Source organism: Pseudopipra pipra, chromosome 5 (genome assembly GCF_036250125.1).
Source record: "Pseudopipra pipra isolate bDixPip1 chromosome 5, bDixPip1.hap1, whole genome shotgun sequence".
NCBI classification, from domain to species: domain Eukaryota; kingdom Metazoa; phylum Chordata; class Aves; order Passeriformes; family Pipridae; genus Pseudopipra; species Pseudopipra pipra.
In genome coordinates this window covers 30,526,309-30,545,843 of record NC_087553.1, presented here as the reverse complement: position 1 = coordinate 30,545,843, position 19,535 = coordinate 30,526,309, and the positions used below count along the sequence as shown (strand labels likewise).

The following is a 19,535-nucleotide window of genomic DNA, read 5'->3' as shown; positions in this document are numbered from 1 at the left end:
GTCCCAAAGCTGCTCAGACCCCTGCCCATCAATGCCATTGGCAAATCAATGGCCTCAACGACTTTTCTTCTCCTTTACTGGCTGCACCCATCTGCGATGCTCTCTTCCATTCATGGGACGGCTGCTGCAGCTTTTGGCCGCTCCAGTCCTCCCCTTGCTCACCAGTGCTTTCCTTCCCTCCTTCTAGAACACGTGGAGGCAGTGGAGATTAACACTGGGGGTGTGCAGAGCCAACTGGCAGAAGGAAAGCATGATGAGCTATGCATCCTTGCTGGGCTATGGGGTTTGATTCATTGGCTATGGAGTTTGAGTCATACAACTGAAACCCTGAGAAGAGGTTTGCAAAGATACTATTCAAGAGAAAAATTCAAGCTGACCTCTTGCCACACTTAAGGATGGGATCTGTGCTAAACGAAACAGATACTAGGTCTCTGCTACCTTCCACACCAAATGACAGTATTAACTGGACACTTCTTTAGGAAATTTTAAATTAAAAAAATTTAATTCTGAACCTCACTGGAAAAAAAACCAAAACAAAACAGAAAAAAGATTCCGTCTTGGTGGAAAATTTTTGTGGTTTTTTTCCAACAGAAGCTGAGGAAATCATTATTCTCCCTGTCATTCTCCTTCCTGCTCGAAAAAGTGGGCAGGGAATGAGAGAAAAAACTGGCAAAGGAAGAAAAAAAGAAAAAAACAAATGCGTTTTTTAAAAGTAGGAGGGAATTTTTGTTATGGAAAAACTTGCAACATACCTTTAACACAGACGAGTCCGCCCATCCAGTGGGAGGGCTGCATGCCTGCCCAACATGGGTTGGGAGACAGACCAGTTGTCTTTCTGTGGTGGACAGACATGGTGGTAGCACCTTGTCCCAGCTCCAGAGTCCTCCAGCAGCTGCGACATGAGGCAGGGCATAGAAGAGAGATGGAGGAGGTGGCAGATGGTGGGAATAGACCAAGTCAGTGCTAAGAGTGAGAGAGCAGAAGGAATCTACACTGCGAACTGTCTTGGAAAATCTATCACTTTGTGTAAATGCAAACATCAGAATTTGACTCAAAGGTATGTTTTTCCATATTAAACCCAATGCCTTAAATTCCACGTGAAGCAACTGGCAGAATAGTGGTGAGGTGCATATTTGTCTCCATAACATTTCAACCTTTCTAGGTGAAATAACTACTTTCCTCTTTGGTTATCTGATCCCTTTGGTTATCAGTACCTCAGGGGATTTCCATGTTCCAGTAAGCTCAATTCCTTACTCAAGATTATTTGAGTCAAATTATTATTTGCATTTCTGGGACCTGGTCAGTTAGCTTCTCTGATTAAAACTGCAGAGGTGAAGCAGGGCTCCATCAGCATCTGATGATGGGCACCTTTAAAAGCAGTAGCCATGAGTAGGAAATCCAGCATGAATGAGCTGCTGGGCGTTGGTTCCTCTGGTGCTTTTCCTTTTTCACCTATGTAGGTCTAGCTCTTTGGAGTTATTTGAACATAATCATGGCAGTCTCTGTGTACATAAACTAATACATAGAAAGCCTTTTTCACAACCTGAGATTGCAAACTCTCCTCCATACATGTTTGTATTTAGCTCAACAAGGCTAGTTGCATGGGGAGCTTCCAGACAGTGTTGTGTGAAAACCATGAAACACAGTAGTTCAGATACAAGAAAGGCTAGGAGGCTGTTGGTTCAGAGTTCCTGGAAAGCTTGGGATGGTGTACAAATGAGGTCATATCTGAAACATCTTCAAATATGTTTCTAAAGTGAATGTTGCACAATCAAATTAAGGCTTCAGAGGAATATAAAAGTAGAGACAGATTTGTTTTTCTGTTGAACAGGACAAGTATGTTATACTTAATGATTCCCACAGAAAAATGTGGACTTCAAAATTAAAGCCACAGCTGTGTTGTCAGTCTAACAAAGTATATCAGACTGGGACATACAGGGCTGTAGACCACTGCATAAAACCCAAGGACTTCTCTCCGTCTCTTTCTAGTAAAGATATGTAGTTTCCTAGGCTTTCCCTTTTGGTCTAATATGTGTATTCATGTAGTAATTATCATTTTTCTCAAGGTCAGAGACCAATGAGTACTAGAGTTGTGCCACAGATTGCTTCAGCCGCCTCCTGCTGTCCCTGCATGTAGCTCTGATCTTATTTGATAGATACTCTCAAGCTGTGTTTCTTAATGAAACTGTCTTTAAAGTAGCATTCTGTGGGTTTACAGAGCTACAGTTTTTTTAGACTTGTGTATCTGAGACAATTTCATATGTTGTTTGAAATTCCTTCATCAAGCTTTTGTTCGGCTGTTTCAAACAGACTTTTGCTCCCTGTAAAAGCTGTGCTCCTGCCTCACTTACAGACACAGGTATCTTTGGTTGACTGAGTTTCTCTACTTGCATGTGGAAATAATTGCATGACACAAAGAACAGTAAAATGGCTTCTACTGTCTGTGCTTGGTTTACAGAAGGGGTTTGTTGAGTCTCTTTGTCAAATGCTTAAGACCTGGATTGTTTAAAAAGGAGTTGTGGCTTGAGGTGATCTGGGGATTCTTGTCCCAAGTCTCATAATCTACCTTCACAGACCTTCCTGAAAACATTGAAGCTCTTCAGTTTTCAGCTTGACTGTCCCTATCCACCTGGCAATTTTGGAAGTAAAAACCTTTATAGATCTATAAATTCCAAGATGCCTTGAGCAAAGAGTTTTCATGAGGTTTCTGAAGTTCTCAATGTTTCAAATACAGTATCACTAAATAACGCCTAGTAAATAGTGTGTCTTGAAAAGCCTGAGTCATAGCAGTACCTTCATGTGCTTGTCAACCTCTTTCAAGTAGACAAGAAGCCCCCATTTTCAATCAACAAAACTGAATAAAGATGTTTAAGTAGGTCAGTCTTGTGGCTTTAGGATGCAACTCTTAGACTGTATAATAGACTTAGAAAACTGGAATCTCCCAAAATAAGAGAAAAACAAAGGTTTGCAAACAAATCTTCATTTGTCTTTTGCACTTGAACTTGTAAACTTGCACATGAACCCTCTTTCATTAGCATGTTTACACATACTAAAGTGCAAGTGAAAGGCCCAGGGAGGTAGCTGGGCACTGTTTGTGTGGTTTGTGCAGAACACAGTTGGGTTTGCATATGCTGATGTGGTGTGGTGCATTTCCTCAAAGGGAAATCTGAGGCCACTCCTGCAGAATGTGTTAACCTCACATCTCCTGATCATTCAACCCTTCTCTGAGGAGCACACACACAAAACTAGGTAACATATTGAATGTGAAACTCAAAGCACTTATCCCTGTCTAGCACTAAAATCTGTTAGAAGGTTCATTGCAGCATGTGTTTAATTTCTTTAATAAAGTCAAACAACACATAACAGTTTCATCTGAAGAAGGAAGAAAGATAAAGATGTTGATGTTTACAGTTCCAGTGCTAAAATTTTCAGCATTATGAAAAAAGCCCCTTGATTTCTTTGTTTCTGAGTTTGTAGAACCAAAAGATGTTTACCTAAGCAAACATTTCAAGATTTAAAATTGCCTTTTTGAAGATTTTAAGATTACCTTTCCATTGTTACCTCTAGGAGGTTGCTGTGATGTCAGACACGTCCTTATTGTCAAGGATATAACAGCCCTTCTCTCTTGATTGTATCAGGATTTCAGGTTTGGTTCCTTCAGGGATACAAGCATCGCTTCTATTTCTGCATCTCTGTGACAGAAGAGATTAGTTTAGTTTTTGTTTTACCTTTTGGTATTTTTTTAGTCTTACTTAGATTAGGCATAGCTATGTAAAAATCCCAAACCAAGTAAAACATCTTTCATGTTCTGTCTGATCTCCCAGTCTTTTCATTCTGGTGTGAAAACATTTTTATTTCTGATTTGCTACATATGAAAGCCAAAATGACTGAAATTTCAATTCTGTATTAAAGTTTGGCAGCGAGTAGATTACAAAACTGTGAGGGAAAACATTGTTCTCTAGGCATGAGACATGAAAATTGACTTTTCAAGCAAAATAATCTTTAAAATGTTTAGGTTTTGTGTATGAATCATCCCACTAATACTGGCATAAATCTTCTTCAAATACCCTAAGTAATACAAATGTTTGCTAATAGCTTGTTTGATTTTGAACTTGACTCAGTTGCTTTGGCAAAATACTATTCCTGAGTAGGTAAAAGAGTAATTGTGTCCTCAGCCGTCAAGTGCGTGGCTGCAGCTGTGAATCATCCCATTACTTTCAGTACTGTCTTGGGATCTGTAATGACTGCAGCAGATCAGTGTGCCGTGTCACCCAGCACTTCCCATGTGGCAGGGCCAGCCACAAGCCACACACTGGTGAGCACATGGTGGGGGTGTTAGGTCAGTGCTGACTCAGAGGGGAAAGAAATGCTCATCCAGCCCATGGTGGTGTAAAGTGCTCTGTGAGTTAGGACCTCTGTTTAGGAAATTACTTCACCCACGCTCCTGTATTCATCCTTTTCCTACTAGGGTGGTGTTACAGATTCCTAACCTGAATTTGTGGAAATGAAATCAAAAAAAGGAATGAATTTGACTTGCATATATCTAAGACTTTCATTTTTTTTTAATTAAGATTTTTAAAATTTATGTGTGTGTATATATATTTGTATATACACATAAATGCAAACTCACATTTGTTTTATACAGATAATTAAAAGTCCTGTGACTGTGACCTTCTAAAATTACTACCCTATTGGTCAGCTAAAATTGCTTTTGGACAGTACAAGTTTGTGAAACCAGCCATGAGATTTCAAATTGGTTTCTTTCAGATCTTCAAGTAACTTAGCAGTTGAGAGGGCTGGTTGAGATGCTAAGCCTCCCAATCATCTGAAAATGGAGAGAAGCAGGTGATGCCACCTGAAGCTCTCCTTCCTGACCCCTATGGAAAGCTCTGTTGTCTGACTCAGGCTGTTGAATCGCATTTGGCAAGCCAGGCGTAGCAACAGATGGTAGCTGAGCAGTGTATTTTAGTACCAGTACCTGTTTTTTCTTGTGGATTTTGAATTGTCAAAAAGTCTGTTGTGAAGTTCATAAACCTTTAAGGCAGTGACACAAAAAATGGAATTCAAAAAGAAACCAGAAGGGGTCTTAAGTCCATGTTGCTTATGGCATTTTTAGAGACATTTTTGCACACCTGTGCAAAATGTCTCTAAAGAGACACTAAACTAAACTGTTGCACTTTGTTTACTTGCTTTGCTTGGATGTAAGTGATTAAATAAAATGCCAAGCAGTGGAGGATTCAGCATAATGATAGTACTGTTTTAGCTTGCTCTGCATGGCTCGTTCTATTAATATATGTTTGTGGTCAGGAAGGAACTCAGTCTCACTTTGCTGTAGTATGTGCAGTATTAATTTTGGTTTGACACCTGCCAGGCAAAGATCCTCACCAGCCAAAGGCATTCTTCTCAGCCGAGCTCCATCTGTTGTACAGATCTTTGATTCTGATATTTCTACTGACTTGAGCCAAAGCGAAAGGAAGAGCCAACTTGAAGAAAAAAAAATCTCAAAGGAATGAACAGTTTTATCAGGGCTAAATATAGTGGCTTGTTGTCATATTTAAGTCCTGCAAGGGAAACATATATGATGAGTTGTGTTGTATGAGAAAACAGTCCTTCATACTGGCAGTATGATTATTGTTATTGCATGAAAGAAACATTGGTAGCTAAAGTCCAAGCACATGATTTTTGCTAAAATGCTGCAGCCTTTAGAAAGATTTCTTGATAGGAAAACTGCTAGAAAAAAAATTTACACACTTACTGCACTCAGCAGATAAAAAGCCTAAGGAATCTGCTGTGATTCTTGCATACAAAGGATTAAAGCTGGATTAAAACTTCCTCAGCTCCGGCTGAGGCTCAGCTCAGGCTATTTGAAGTAAGCATTCAAGGAGCGTCTTTCAAAAGTTAGCTTTCAATCCCTTGACAAAAGTTTCATGATGAGTTTGTCACGTAGCTGACAAAACAATCATTAATTGCTCCAGTTGTCTTTGTTTTGCACTTAGAGTGGGTGAACTATTCTATCAGAGCTGCCTGGCCCACATGGGTAAACATTTGCCTCCTATGATACCATGAGAACTCTACTGCAAATGTGAGTGTGTTTTATGATCATCATGACTTCAGACAACCACCCTCTAATTCTTAATTATTATTTGTGATAGCCGGGAGAAGAAACTTGCCCAAGAGAAATTATGGTTCTGTGTGCTTCAGATCTGTAATTAATGGTTGAAAGTGCCATGAGTATTATGAAACTCCATTGAATTCACTAGCAACTGCCAAGCATTCAAAAATATATAGAAATGGATTGACATACTTCAGAATCTGATTTTTTCAGCATTCTTTCTAGAGTTGACTCTTGGTGTGACTCTGGCCTGTAAACCAGAGACTCTCATCTCTACTCTTTCAGACTTAAAGATGATTTTGTACTGTCTAGTAATTTGTAAGAGCTCAGAATTTACACAGAACCTCCCAATTGAGTAGATATTTCTTTTTTTCCTTAGTGTATTGCTGCATGTTGAACCTGTTTGTGCATTTATACCAAAGGTATCACTGCAAGGATGCCATCATTAGCTGTGGCTTCAGTGCTTATGCATATTGCTTCTTTATGTATAACAGTATAGAAATGAATAGAAAATATCAAGCAAATTTTACTTCTACTTCAGTGTCTAGAGCAGCATCCAATGCTGCTACAAATAAAAAGGTATAAAACTACAGTATGAATAAGACCAATCCTGCCTGTAACGTGGAGTCCTCCTGCCTGAAAAGAGAGCAGACATTATAATATGTTGTATTTGTTTTCTTTGCGTAGGTGTTCTTTTCCTTGCATGCATATGCAGCCGCCATTTATTTATGAAATGAATTATTCGATTTCATAGTATGCAACAGCAGAGAAATACTGTGTGGGATTGTAATTAATGTTTCTTCATGGGAAACAGAATAACATCCACACTATTAATTGCTGAAACTTTCTCCCTGCTCTTTCCAGTAAAATGTGAACAAAGATGTGAAAACCCAATCTCTTTCAATTCCTTAAACACAGGGATTGCTCCCTATGGTTTCAAAATGGTGGAAACTGAAGACAGAATTAATTTATTTAGGGACTTCCTTGTCAATCTGTTTAACAGTATAATCTATTATACTGAAGGCTATCAGTATAGCAGAGATCTGTGGAGGCACAAAACCTGTAAGACAAATTAAAAATGTTCAAGAAAACTGCGTAGCTACTGTAACTGAATAGTGGGTATACAATTGAAAGATTTTGTCATGAAATCTGAATGTTTATATTTCAGGTTTTAGTAGTCTGCTTCCACATCTGCAGCTACTAGACAGTCATTAGCAAGTGATAAAGAATATACGAATTAGCTGCTGGCATTGAGCCAAAATACAAACATCTGTGTTTTTGAATTGTCTGTAGATTTACAAAATTTTATGCACTGTTTTTTTCTTACGCCAATACCCAAAATGTACTTAACGTGACAAAGTGTGATGCTTTAGAGCTCAAACAGGAGAAGAGATTGCCAACAAATGAAGATATATGTACTTTTTAATTACACCACTAATGCAGATTCCCAGCAAGCTTTTGGCTGGAAGAAGCTGTATTTGGTACCACGGGTGGATTATGCTTCACTTCAGGGAGATCAAAGTTGCCTTAGATTTGATTATCACAGGATCATGGCCACAATTTATTCTGCACATTGGCTGTCATAGAAGTAGTAGATTGCCATTTGTTTAAAATAAGACAGAGAACTTCCTATCTTTCAATGCAAGTCATAAAAAACAGCACAATATGGAAGAATGCAGCCAGTCTTAAAAATATATTTCATATTTTCTTTCATTTTGGTTAAAGCCTTTTATAGTCTAATTAAGAGACTGGGAATGTAAATTACCATGATAGAAGTATGCTTACAAGTAAGTGTTTTATGATCACTAACTAACAGATGTTGGTTTTATTCATGCACTTTCTGTATATTAATGTTTGCATTCATAAGATCAGAAGTTATCAAGCACAGAAAATGTACTTTGTGAAGCATAACAGCAGCATATACTCAGACAAACATAAAATTCTCTGTCAGATTTATTTTGCTGTAACACTGAAAAAAATGTGCCACTTCCTAAACCTTTGTTTTAGGTGTTTTTCTTTCAATGTGCTCATGATACAGATTCCATTCTGTAGTTTACTCTGAGTATTTAACTGACCAAGATTTGATTTTGATTGCATTAGAGAAGTCAGTATATATTCTTAAGACAGTACTGGACTTGTTGTTCCTACAAAGATGCAAGTTTTCCATCACTGGGATTTCCCCAGGCTGAGTCAACTCTGTGGGAGGAAGAAGCTGGATTTCCCAAGCAGAGAACAGAGATCAGCACTCGCTTGGTAGTCATTATTAGATGGTGCCCTCCAGTAGCCTCAAATGAGAAACGAAGGAGTTGGGCATCTCTTTGGTAGTCAGCAGAAGCCTACAGAAGAGGCAACCAGCACAGGTAAGTGGAGCAGCTACCACAGCCTTCCATCTCGCAGCTACAGAGAAACAGCTATGCACATGCTAAAAGCAGAAGGCTATATAACTTCTCCAAGTTGTTTTAATCTTCTTCTGTAAGTGAAATTAAGCTGAGTATATCAACTTTATATATGGAAAGATGTCTCTAATGGGGTCAGCTGTCTGTCTGCTAATAGTGCTGGATTTACAGTTCAATTTTTCTTGCTCCTTGGTCAAACACTTTTTAGAACCTACTGACACCAGGAGGTGGACCTGGTGGTTTTGAGTAGACTTTGAATGGGCTGTGTGATCTGTGCTGTTTGCAGATGCATAGAAGATATGTATATGCTGATACTTAGAAATGTTTTTCCGTGTTCTCTGGAGCATGATTATTTGGAGCTGTTGCAAAACACTAATGTTCCCCTCCCAGCCTTTGAGTCAGTCTGGTGTTTAATTAGCAACAATGACAACAAGATTAAAAACAATACCCAAATTATATAGGAGTGGTAGGTGTCTGGATAGTCTGTTCTACTTTCTTTCACTGATTAGTAATTTGAACTTGTTTCTTGTGTTTAAACAGATCCCAAGCTGGGCCCTAAAGTTCACTGCAATGAAATAACCTTATAATGCTTACCAATAGTTTTAAACTTGCATATGAGGGGCTAAGTGCTGCATGCTCCATGCAGGACTGCCAAGTGTTGTATATCCTGTGTGATACTTTCCTGTCTGGCACTCCAGTCATTCATGGCTGCAGGTTGGCTCATTAATTTGGATGTGATATAGTAAGAGGGCAGCCATTTGTCTGCAGTTAGGACAGGGTCGGGAGAGAACAGCTGAACAAAAAAGCAGCAGAGCAGCTGAACAAATGGAGACCTATGGTCACCTCCCATCCTCTTTTCTAACACATCAAGCCAAGTCACCCCCTGCAGTTACCCGACAACTTCTCTTTATTCCATTGTTCTCACCAGGACCTCCACCATGATCTTGTGTTTGACTTCACTAATCTACAACACCTACCGGGATCCCTCAAAATGCTTACTCTCTGCTTTCCCTTTCATCCAGCATCTCTGGCAGCTCAAGGGGGCTGCAGCTCTCAGAAGTCTCCAATCTCTCCATTAGTGGGAGTAATACATACTTACCTTCAGTTCAGGTTCTGCAACCCCACCTCACTGGTCTTGAAAGCCTGTCCCAACCTGATCTGCCAAATGTTGTTTTGCTTCATAACACACTTTCACCATTGTGCTCAGGCCAAGGGGATTTCACTGTAAAGCAAATATACCTGGTTATGAGCAAGTTGTTTTCTATTGTGACATTCAGTCATTAAATAATTTCTGGAACATAGTACAGCTACTAAAACACACAGCACACCATCTTGGCAACCATGCCCATTCAGTACCCAGTGCTGGGTCAGTGGCTCAGGCTCAGGAGGGAAGTAGAACCTGGCACTAGATTCATTAATATCATATTGGGTCTGGCTGAGCTGGAGTTCATTTCCCAGTAGTAGCCCTCACAGTGCTGTGCTTTGCATTGGCAGCTAGAAGGGTGTTGATAACACACCAGTGTTTTGGCTACTGCTGAGCACAGCATCAGCACTGTAACATTCCTTCCTCAGTTGAGGGCAAGATCTCAGGAGGGGACCCAGGTAGGCCAGCTGACCCAAACTGACAAAAGGGATATTCCATACCATGTAATGTCAGCTCAGGTACAAAAGCTGAGGCAAGGAGCAGGAAGGCAGGCATTCACTGTCTAATGGCTGCCTGCTGAGGAACCATTGTGCGTGCTGAAGCCCTGCTTCTTGGAGGTGGCCGACTATCACTGTTGATGGGAAGTAGAGAATAAACCCTGCTATCTTTCGCTTCGCTTTTGTGCACGCAAGCTTCTGCTTTGCTTTTGCTTTAATAAACTGCCTTATCCCAACCCACAAGTTGTTTTCCACCTTACACTCTCTCCTGTCTGTCTGGGACGGGGAGTGATAGAGCAGCTGGGTGAGCACCTGGCATCCAGCCAAGGTTAACCCACCACAAATATGTATGTTTTCCTTTAGCTAAAGTGCCCCAAATGTAATTGCTGGCACATTAGCCATGATGACTCTGGAGTTTCAGAGTCCTTTTTAGCCCTTGGTATAGAAACCAAGGCCATTTGATTCTCTGCTGTGGGCCATTGCCTGTATGCATGTACCCCTAGTAGCTTCTGAACCTGTTGGCCAACTTCAAGAAGCCTGCTGTTACGAACCGCCCCAGAAGGGGGGTGGGAGAGTAAGCCAGGTTCTTAGTAATAAATCCCTTGGGGTGGATTAGAGTGAAACGACACTAAATAATCAGTGTTTGAAAACATATATATGTAGGGTTTATTTTAGAACAGTTTCGTTTCAAAGGTAAACAGGTATGTTGCCATTTTGGGTGTTATCATCTATATCTATCGTCTCTAGCAATATGGTATAAAGATAACCTTTAGGGAAAATACATAAGGGAGAAAAAGGAAAGACAGGATGAGGGTAAGGGAGAGTAAGAAGAAAAGATGAGAGTGGAAAGATACATATAGTCACTGCCCACGGGGTCCAGCGATGGAACTTGGTAGTTGCAGCTTCCATGTCTGTTAGTTGAAGTGGGGCCTTGATCTGTTGGGGATGGGGGAGGGAAGCCCACACACTCAAGGAAGTTATGAGTTATTATATCCATGAATAGTGTCACGGGCTATGCCACGAACCTCCAATGTCTCCTTGGCCGCCTGTGCAGAGTTCCTGTGAGGAGCACAGTAAAAGAGTTTTTCCCTTTCAGGATTGGCAGGGGGATGGGCTTTGATGGGCCATGCCATGAACCTCCATCATCTCGGACAGCCCAGCGCAGAGTCCATGTGAAGGGCGTGGTAAAGACAGCTCTTTTCACCTTTTCAGGACTTGACACCTTCAGCAGCACTGGGGGGGGAGGGGGGATGGGTCCAGCTGCCTCTTCCCTGCCTGCAAAAGTCCCCTGGCAATCCTGGAATGTATAAATCATTAACCATTTCAGTCTCTGACTCCTGCCTAGTTGCTGTTGAGGACAGGAGCAATTTCCTGAGTGTCTTGAGAAACAGTAAGCAGCTGAAGAAGTCCTGAAGTGCAAGTCAGATGTAGGACTCACACCTGGGGGAAGTGAGGCTTCTTTCGTTTGCTGCTTGTGGAACCTCTTGATCTAACTTTAGCACTTCTCAGGGAAAAACTGTACTCCAGATGCCAGAAAAGATGATTAAAGAGGACTCTGAAATGTTTACTTTGAACTCTTCAGAAATTATGAGCAGGACTGATAAGAGGGTCCAGATCACTGAAGGACTCCATACACTTATGTAGGGACAGAAGAGTTAAACGCAGATCTATTTGAGGAGAAAAAAGAGTTTTTGCTCAAGGAAGTTTCGGCTGCTAGGAAAGCTAGGCCTGGAAAAGATCAGTGTGGGAAAATTCCATTCATTACACCTACTGATGTTTATTCTCTGCCTGTTTTGAGAAGTAGGATTCCTGTGTAGAGATAACACTTTCTCACAGACATACTGTGAGGGCCCTGCTGGGAGAGAGAGAGAGTCCATAAAGATCAGGGTAGAACACACCCTTGAAGTTTTGCCCATGCTAAAGGTGTTATAAACGCACCAGAAACAGGCCTGCTGCTGCGCTCTTTCACCTGCTTTCTGAATTAACACTGTTTTTAGGATTTCCAACTTCGGAATAAACTTTTCCGTAATACCTTAGCTGTGGTTTGGTCCTCTGGGTTACCTGCAGGCATATAAATTCTTACAACCTAGCAGGAGGGGATGCTGAGGCCATATGTGTGCCTGAGCAGTTACTCCTTTTTACAGTCCCATTCTAGTTATGCAGGATTTGAAGCCCATCTCACCTACCTGTTTCTGATGTGATTGTATAAAAATTACAGCATTTGCCTAGCATTATTTCTGCCAAGGACTCTTGCATGCTTGAATTTAGCATACTACTTGATTCCCAGGAGGCTTTTCTCTCAAACAGGCTCCATTCTAGAAGCTAAGAAGCATTCTTGACCCTTCCTAGGGAAATCTTTGTATTTTTTGCTGTAATGATTTACCAGGAGAAATGAAGTATGTCTGTGCACCTCAGCATTACGATGTGTAGCTCAACGATACCTGGATTCCCATCTGCTCTTCCAGGGCTGCTTCTGTCTTCTTATCCAATAAATATGTACATGGTCCTTTAAATTGATGAAATACAGAGGCAGTGCTGGAAGCAGAGACCAGTCTGCAGAAACACCTTTCCCAACAGATTTCTTAGTTATTGGATAAGAGGTGTGCCATTAAATCCCTGGCTTCCCAGCTGTCTCCTGAACTGCCTGTGGAGTTGTCCTTGTAGGATTAGGCAGCAACTGATTGAGACTTTTTCAGCACTTTGGATTCAGCTGCATCATTTCCATCAAAATCCCTTTTACACAGCAGAGAGCAAAAGCCAAAAAGTTGGGTTTGTGTTACACCATATTAAAATATATTGACTTCATAAGGGAGAAGCCTCCCTGAAACTCCAACAAATGATTTTGGTCATGCACAAAGAAGTCCTTTGGACAAAACCATAAGGCACTTTGGTGGCCTGTGGTTCTGTGAAATCAGCTGGGTACTTCGCAGATCACCCCAGAACTGCCTCAGTCCTTTCTGCTGCTGTCTCCTGTGTTGGAGCCAAGCTCTCTTACTCCCCACTGCGTTCCAGCAGCATAGAGAGTGGGAGGTCAGTTCTTTCACACTGATAAAGATTGTCCCATGGTGCAAGACAGCCTAAGAGATGATCTCATCTTTTTTCATCACCTAGGGATGATGATTAGAAAGGAAAAACAAGAAAAAAAGTCTTTGAGTAATTCAAAGTCCATTTTCACTGTACTTTATCTTGCATCCTCTCACTTGTGCCAAGCGGGACAGAGCTGAGGTGAGTTTATTTTCCATCTACCTGATTTTGGCAATATCTTCTTGGAGTCTACTACTTAAAACTGGAGAGGTCCTGAAGAAAAAGTAATGCAAAAGCAGTGGCTGTCTGCCCTTGCCCCATCTATAGCTTTGGTATCTGGGTTACTCTGTTTTGTCTGGTACATATTTGTGATATCCTTTCTATTTGTATCCAGCTCTGTTTCCTGTCTACACTCACCAGCACCATTGTATCTCCTGGTCTGTGCAGTGGTCTGAAAGCACAGATGTGCACACAGGTCAGAAGTTGTCAACATCTGTTTTTTAACTGGGACAACTAGGATAAAGACTTAGCGTGGATAAGCTTCCTTGACCAGCAAGAGCTGGAGATGGGGAGAAGCACATTCCATCATGCTGCAGCTTTGAACAGAAGGAGCCGCAGGTCTTTCTCTTGGTCGGTTTCAGCTCCAAAACCAGAGTGGAGAGAGTCCTTCTCCTCTCCAGAACTGAGAAAGGGGATTTTCATGGTCCCAAGTGCCGTGCCAGCGAGCTGGCTGGCAGTTCCAGGAAAGATACTCTGCACCAGGCTGGCTTGGTCCCCAGATCAAAGCTGTCATCTTCTCATTCCTCGGGGACTTAGTGGCTTCAGCACGAGCAGCGAGACCTCAACCTCTAGATCTCTGCAGTGTGTGGCCCTGACACTTCACAGCATAGACCTTGTCCACAGCTGGACACAGTGTTCCACTTGGTGCTTTCGCTGAAAGTGACAGCACCACAAATCACCTTCTTCAGGGAAATCCTCAACACCCTCTGGTGGTGTCCCAAGCCCCACTTCTGCCCATTTTTAACAGTGCAGTCCTCATTTTGCTAAGCTGAAGCATGTGCGTAACAAAAGTGCGTACACCTCATCAGGTCCACCTAAAGCAAGAAGAGCTTTACATTTTTTTTTCAAACATGAAGTCTCAGTATCCTAAAAGTACCTTTCAAATGCAACTGCAGGATCTGCATAATTGAAACTTTTGCCCCAATCTTGTTACCTTCCTCAGGCAGTTCCTGACAAATGAAGATTATAAGTGAGGGTTTGTAGTAAACATAACTTAAAAAAAGGCATCTTTAGTGTTTTTGCAATGTTTTCAAAGCAGTTTTGGTGCTGAGCACAGAGAACTCATTTCCATTTCAACTGAAATGCCATTATGTTTATTAAATTGGGAGTGGCATTAATCCTAGAACATAACCAAATCTTTTTGTGATTTTACATTTGTCATAACTGAAAGATCTCATTAAATATTTCTCTATAACTCTAAATAACACTGCCTGTCATGTAATATTTCTCTTAGATTTTCTTCAGTGACTTTGTATCAGAGCTGAAAGTGAGCTATCACAGAAAATAAAATGGGACTAAAATAACAGTCCTTTGTATTAAATTTAACATTTGGCTTCTGTCCCAGAGTTTTCCACATCCATATTAGAATCAGATGGTAGCCTAAGATGAAAAGATTTCCTGGATGGATTTTATTCTGATTCTTATTAAAGGGCTGATAACAGACTGAAGGCAAGATACTCGTTGTAGTAAAAAAACCTGCCTAATATCAAAGGCTGGATGGACATGCTGACCTGTATAATTGTTAGGCCTCCCTACTTGATCACATTTCAGTATCATAAAATGATTCTGCAAGTGAACGTGAAGTATAAAAATTCTAGTGTGAGAGCAAAAAGCCCAGGCTGGCAGGTATTGCTGCTGTGGGCACACTGCTTTATGCTTTGTAGCTGACCCAAAGCCAAGTCAAGGGTTTAATATCAAAAAAGCAGTTTTGGTGACAGCACACTGTAGCTATATTTTTTTTAATTCTCAATTATTTACATTCATGAAAGGCACTCCCTTGTCCTGACTTACCTGTGGAATTGGTATCACGTGTGATGTGACAGCATAGGACATCCCCACTGGTATTGCTCAGCCTTCTTCAGAAACTGTGTATCCTCTGCCCTACCCCCAAACCAGCACTTGCCCCAGGTTCCTTTGGCAATCTAGAGACAGAAAGATCAAAGGGACCTAAATACTCTTCAGAAAGCAATTTTCCCTTTACCCAAAGCAGCTTTGTATAGTACTTATGTATTATTGGGCTTAAATTGTACAAATATTTTCAGACTCTTGAGTGTTCTATGCAAAAACAATTACTTTTGATAAAATGTAGGAGTGATGCTTTGTAATGTTGCTGTTCTGCTGTAGTGGAGACTGCAAGCATGATATTGGAGCTGCAAATTAGATTTTGCAAAACAGCACTTCTGTAAGGAGTCTGCTGCTTCAGACCAACAGGGTATAATCAGCATTTTCATGGGGATATTTTGCCTGTGTTTTGTCGCAGCATCTTCAGCAACAGGAGAGCAGCGATTGCAGGCTGCATTGACCATTTCAGCTTGTGATCACATGGGATATTGAAGATTAAATATGCTTTATAGGTATTTTATGCTGTTTTTCTAAGTGCACCTTTTTAAAGTAACCGGTACGTAGTTTGAATTTATAGGCAGAGAATCATTTCATCAGCACTGGGTGTTTACAGCACCAATGTCAACATCTGAGCTTACACCCAGTGCTCCTTTTACAATCTGTGAGAGAAATGTGCATGTTTACAGGAGTAATTTATCTGATTATTTTAGACATCTTCTTTCCAGTGAGAGAGATTGTATTAGAAGAGCCAATTTCTCTCCTTCTCTCCAGCAATAATTAATCCTAGCATATTTAGTTCAGGAGGCGTTAGCTGTAGTTAGGTGACGTGGATCCCATACAGCATGTTTCTCAATAGAACTGTATTCTCACTTGGCTACTAGCTCTGTCCGTATGAATGCTTTTTTTTTCCTTTTATAAATTATCAGATTATCATAGGGAACACATAAAGAGATCTGTTGTGTATGTAAGAAATGATTGGCTCGGTCCCTACAAGATTTTTACCACTGGCAGTTACAGCTACCTTAATGCTTCCTGTGAAAGCTGTTTTGGTAGTTGTATTGATCCTGTCCTCCTCAGGTACCATTTCGTTGCTAAACATCTTTTTGGATGAAGAGTGCGTTCTGTTGGGTACTTGGACAATTCTAAGGGACTTAACACTGGGCAAAAATCTCTAAGAGAAAATGGGACCTCCTTGCACTCTCTTGAAAACAGCTTCAGGGAGGTCAGGTGAATGGGGCTGTAGCACATACATGCCTGTTTTCAGGAGTGTTACCACAAGTGGCGTGAGGGATAAGCAAGCATAATGTGTACTGGTGAACAGTGTTGATGTTCTGTTTATTTGGGTTCACCTGGTGGATTCATTCAAATAGAAGAAAAGCCCCAAAGCTGGTCTCCTCAAGATGAGTGTGCCATATATTACAAGGTACAAAGGGTAAGTAGCATCTTAGGAGACAGAAGAATTTCCTGTGAACAGCCCTCAGCAAAAAAAAAAAAAATGTAGAGTAATACCTACTAACTAAAGAATCAAAGTTATTTCTGAAGTGTATAAACAGTGTCACAGAATAGGAGTAATAAGGTGTTATTGGTCCCATATTTGTCATTTGTCACTACATCATACTGATGCAAGCAGATTGATTTTCAGAGGGTGATGGCTGCTGGAAACATGTTCCTTGAAAACCTTTCTTGTTCACTGCCCCAAAATCTATAATTGCTTTTGGAAGTCTTTGCTTTGGTGTACAGTTCTGATATCTTGATTACTGACGTCGGAAACCTCAAGTCTCCCTTGTATGTCCACTAAGCATTACGTTTTCTCTGATTAATCTTCTGGTTGATTATGTAATTAATTTTTATACATGAATGTGTATTCTGTTTAATTAATTAATTCATTCACCTCAGCTTTGCTTATGCTTATTCCTTCCTTTGTCAAGGTCTCACATTAATATTTGCAGCATTACCTAGTGACACATATATGCATTTTCTCTTTCATATTTTTTTTTCCTTTTACAGATTTAACTGTAATTGCACCATGCATTTTGAAGACTTCACCAACAGATCAGCAGCTGAACAAGCTTGCGAGGAGGCTGGGACCCGAATGGGAGCATGTGGTTCTGTGCTTGGGTTTGTCCCATACTGACATCTATCGATGTAAAGTCAATCACCCTCACAACCTGCAGTCACAGATTGTAGCTGCATTTGTCCTGTGGAGACAGCGTTTGGGGAAAAAAGCAACGATCCAAAGTCTGCAAGCCAGTCTGATAGCAGAAGAAGTGGATCCTTCTGTGATACAGTACATGCTTGAGGGAAGCCATGCTACTGATCGAGAGCTTCCACGTACTTCGTTAAATTAAATATAGAGAGTCGAAATGTATGTTGAAGATTGGATGCCTCAAACTGGAAAAAAAAATGGGGTTGGGAACTGTGATTTTATTAAGCTTAAATATTCCAATTTTCTGTGGCATCTTGTGACTTGTAATTCTTTTCATGCCAGATTAATTTTTAGCAGGCATTAAAAAATGAATCATTGTTTCCTGTTCACTTTTGTGCTATTTCAGTGGGGATATAGGGTGACAAAGTTCTTGCAAGCAGGCAGCCCTGCAGTGAGTTCAGCAAGGTTTCTGATTTCACTGAGGGAGCAACACTTGGTTTAACCTCTTTTCTGGACTATGTAGGAGCCTTTTTTAGTGCTGTTTCATGCTATTTCCCTGATATCCCAGCAAGAAATGAAAGTAATCACTAATTTAACAATTTTACAACAGTTATTGCAGGTGGCTAATTTCACATTTATAAAATTTTCAGCACATACAGTTTCTTGCTAGGATAGATGGCTGCTACCTTAGTCTGCCTTTGAAAATGGCCCTAAATGGAAGTAACAGAAACCTAACATGCCTGTGAGAGTTTCTCTCATTATTATTTAATTGGTGTAGGTTTCTGCAAAGAGACAGGCACTGGGCACAGATGCTGTGTCATAGGTGAGAAGTTCTCGGGGAAGACACACAGCAGAAAAGTGACCAGAAGATAGGCAAAGCCAGGCAAACAGAGCAAGAAGCAGCCTAAGAAAGGAGACAACTTCTAAGTTGTCCATGTTTGTCTCCACTAATAAACTGGGAGACAATCTGGTGCCTGTTGAGTTTTTGGGCTGTGCTCTGGATCCAGGCACTCTTGTGGCACAGTTAAGCCAAGCATCCATAGGCACATTGCTCTGCCCACTGCATGCCCAATAGGGTAGTGAAGCTTGCAGGTCTTTCTGGTCAAGATGAACTTTTCAGTGCTCTTGCTCCAGCTTATGCTATCTCCGGTTCTTTGCCAGCTGTACCAGCAGTGAGGATAAAATTTTATGCAAAAGAACAGTAAAGCTTGGGCTCTTCTCCTCCTTCCCTTCTGCCTAGGAGATTTTACTCCTGCTGGAAAAAAACACTGAGATTGTTGCTGACCAGGTAAGTGGGGATCACTCCACAGGGTATGTATCCAAAGGCAGTGGAAGTGACCAGCTGCTCTCTGAGGCCTAATGACAAGAGGCAGAATACGTTTTAATTCTCCCTGAGCAGTTTGCTGTACAGTAAATGCAAAACAAAGTTTCAATGCAGGTTTTCCAGGTCTATTTATGAACAAGCTACTATAGAGTGTTTCATCTACAGAGTCATTGCCAAAGAACTTCTCATCCTACAAAATTTACTCTGTTTTATTTAGCAGCTTAACAGCCTTGTCTGAAGTCTTTATTGGGGCAAGAATGAACTTTACTGCTTTTTAATTTTTTTTATTTGTTATTACTATACCTAGATTTTCAAAGACATGGGAAATTAGGAAAGACAAAGAGATTTTAAAGAAATCCTATATGCCTTGGTTTTCAGAAGCATGGAAACAAAGAACATATCCTGACAGGATCTGCTCCTGCAGGTTCTGAAGTAATTTGGTAATATTTTGGTTTTAATCTTCAGTATACAGTTCTGACCTTCCGTAAATTGTGATCCTGTCATACCTCACTCAGATCTTAATTAATCATATTCATATCTTAACTGTTCATATTCTACTTCCAGAATTTAACTCTGTCAACAAATTCCAGATAAACAATGTAAATCAATTTAGGGTTTGGGATTTATTTTTCTCATGATGCTTTAATGCCAGCATGTTCTTTTTAGGTTGAAAACCAGCCCAGAGCAGGTGTACAGACATTTGGCAAATTCATATGAGCACAGCCCAGCATAGGGAGTGGGACGAAGACTTGAAAGCAATTCTGACAGTGA

The 19,535-nt window shown here is 40.7% G+C and overlaps 1 protein-coding gene across 4 annotated transcripts in view; it reads left to right on the top strand.

Annotated features, from left to right (window-relative positions):
• The window catches only part of CRADD (CASP2 and RIPK1 domain containing adaptor with death domain), an 80,113-nt gene extending 62,296 nt beyond the window's left edge, over positions 1 to 17,817 (top strand). For all 4 annotated transcript variants that reach the window (XM_064655455.1, XM_064655457.1, XM_064655456.1 and 1 more), the window contains one exon: positions 17,302 to 17,817. In XM_064655455.1, coding sequence (XP_064511525.1) covers positions 17,302 to 17,642 — 341 coding nt within the window. In that variant the 3' untranslated portion in view covers positions 17,643 to 17,817. The remainder of the gene's footprint in view (positions 1 to 17,301) is intronic.
• The last annotated feature ends 1,718 nt before the right edge of the window (positions 17,818 to 19,535 follow it).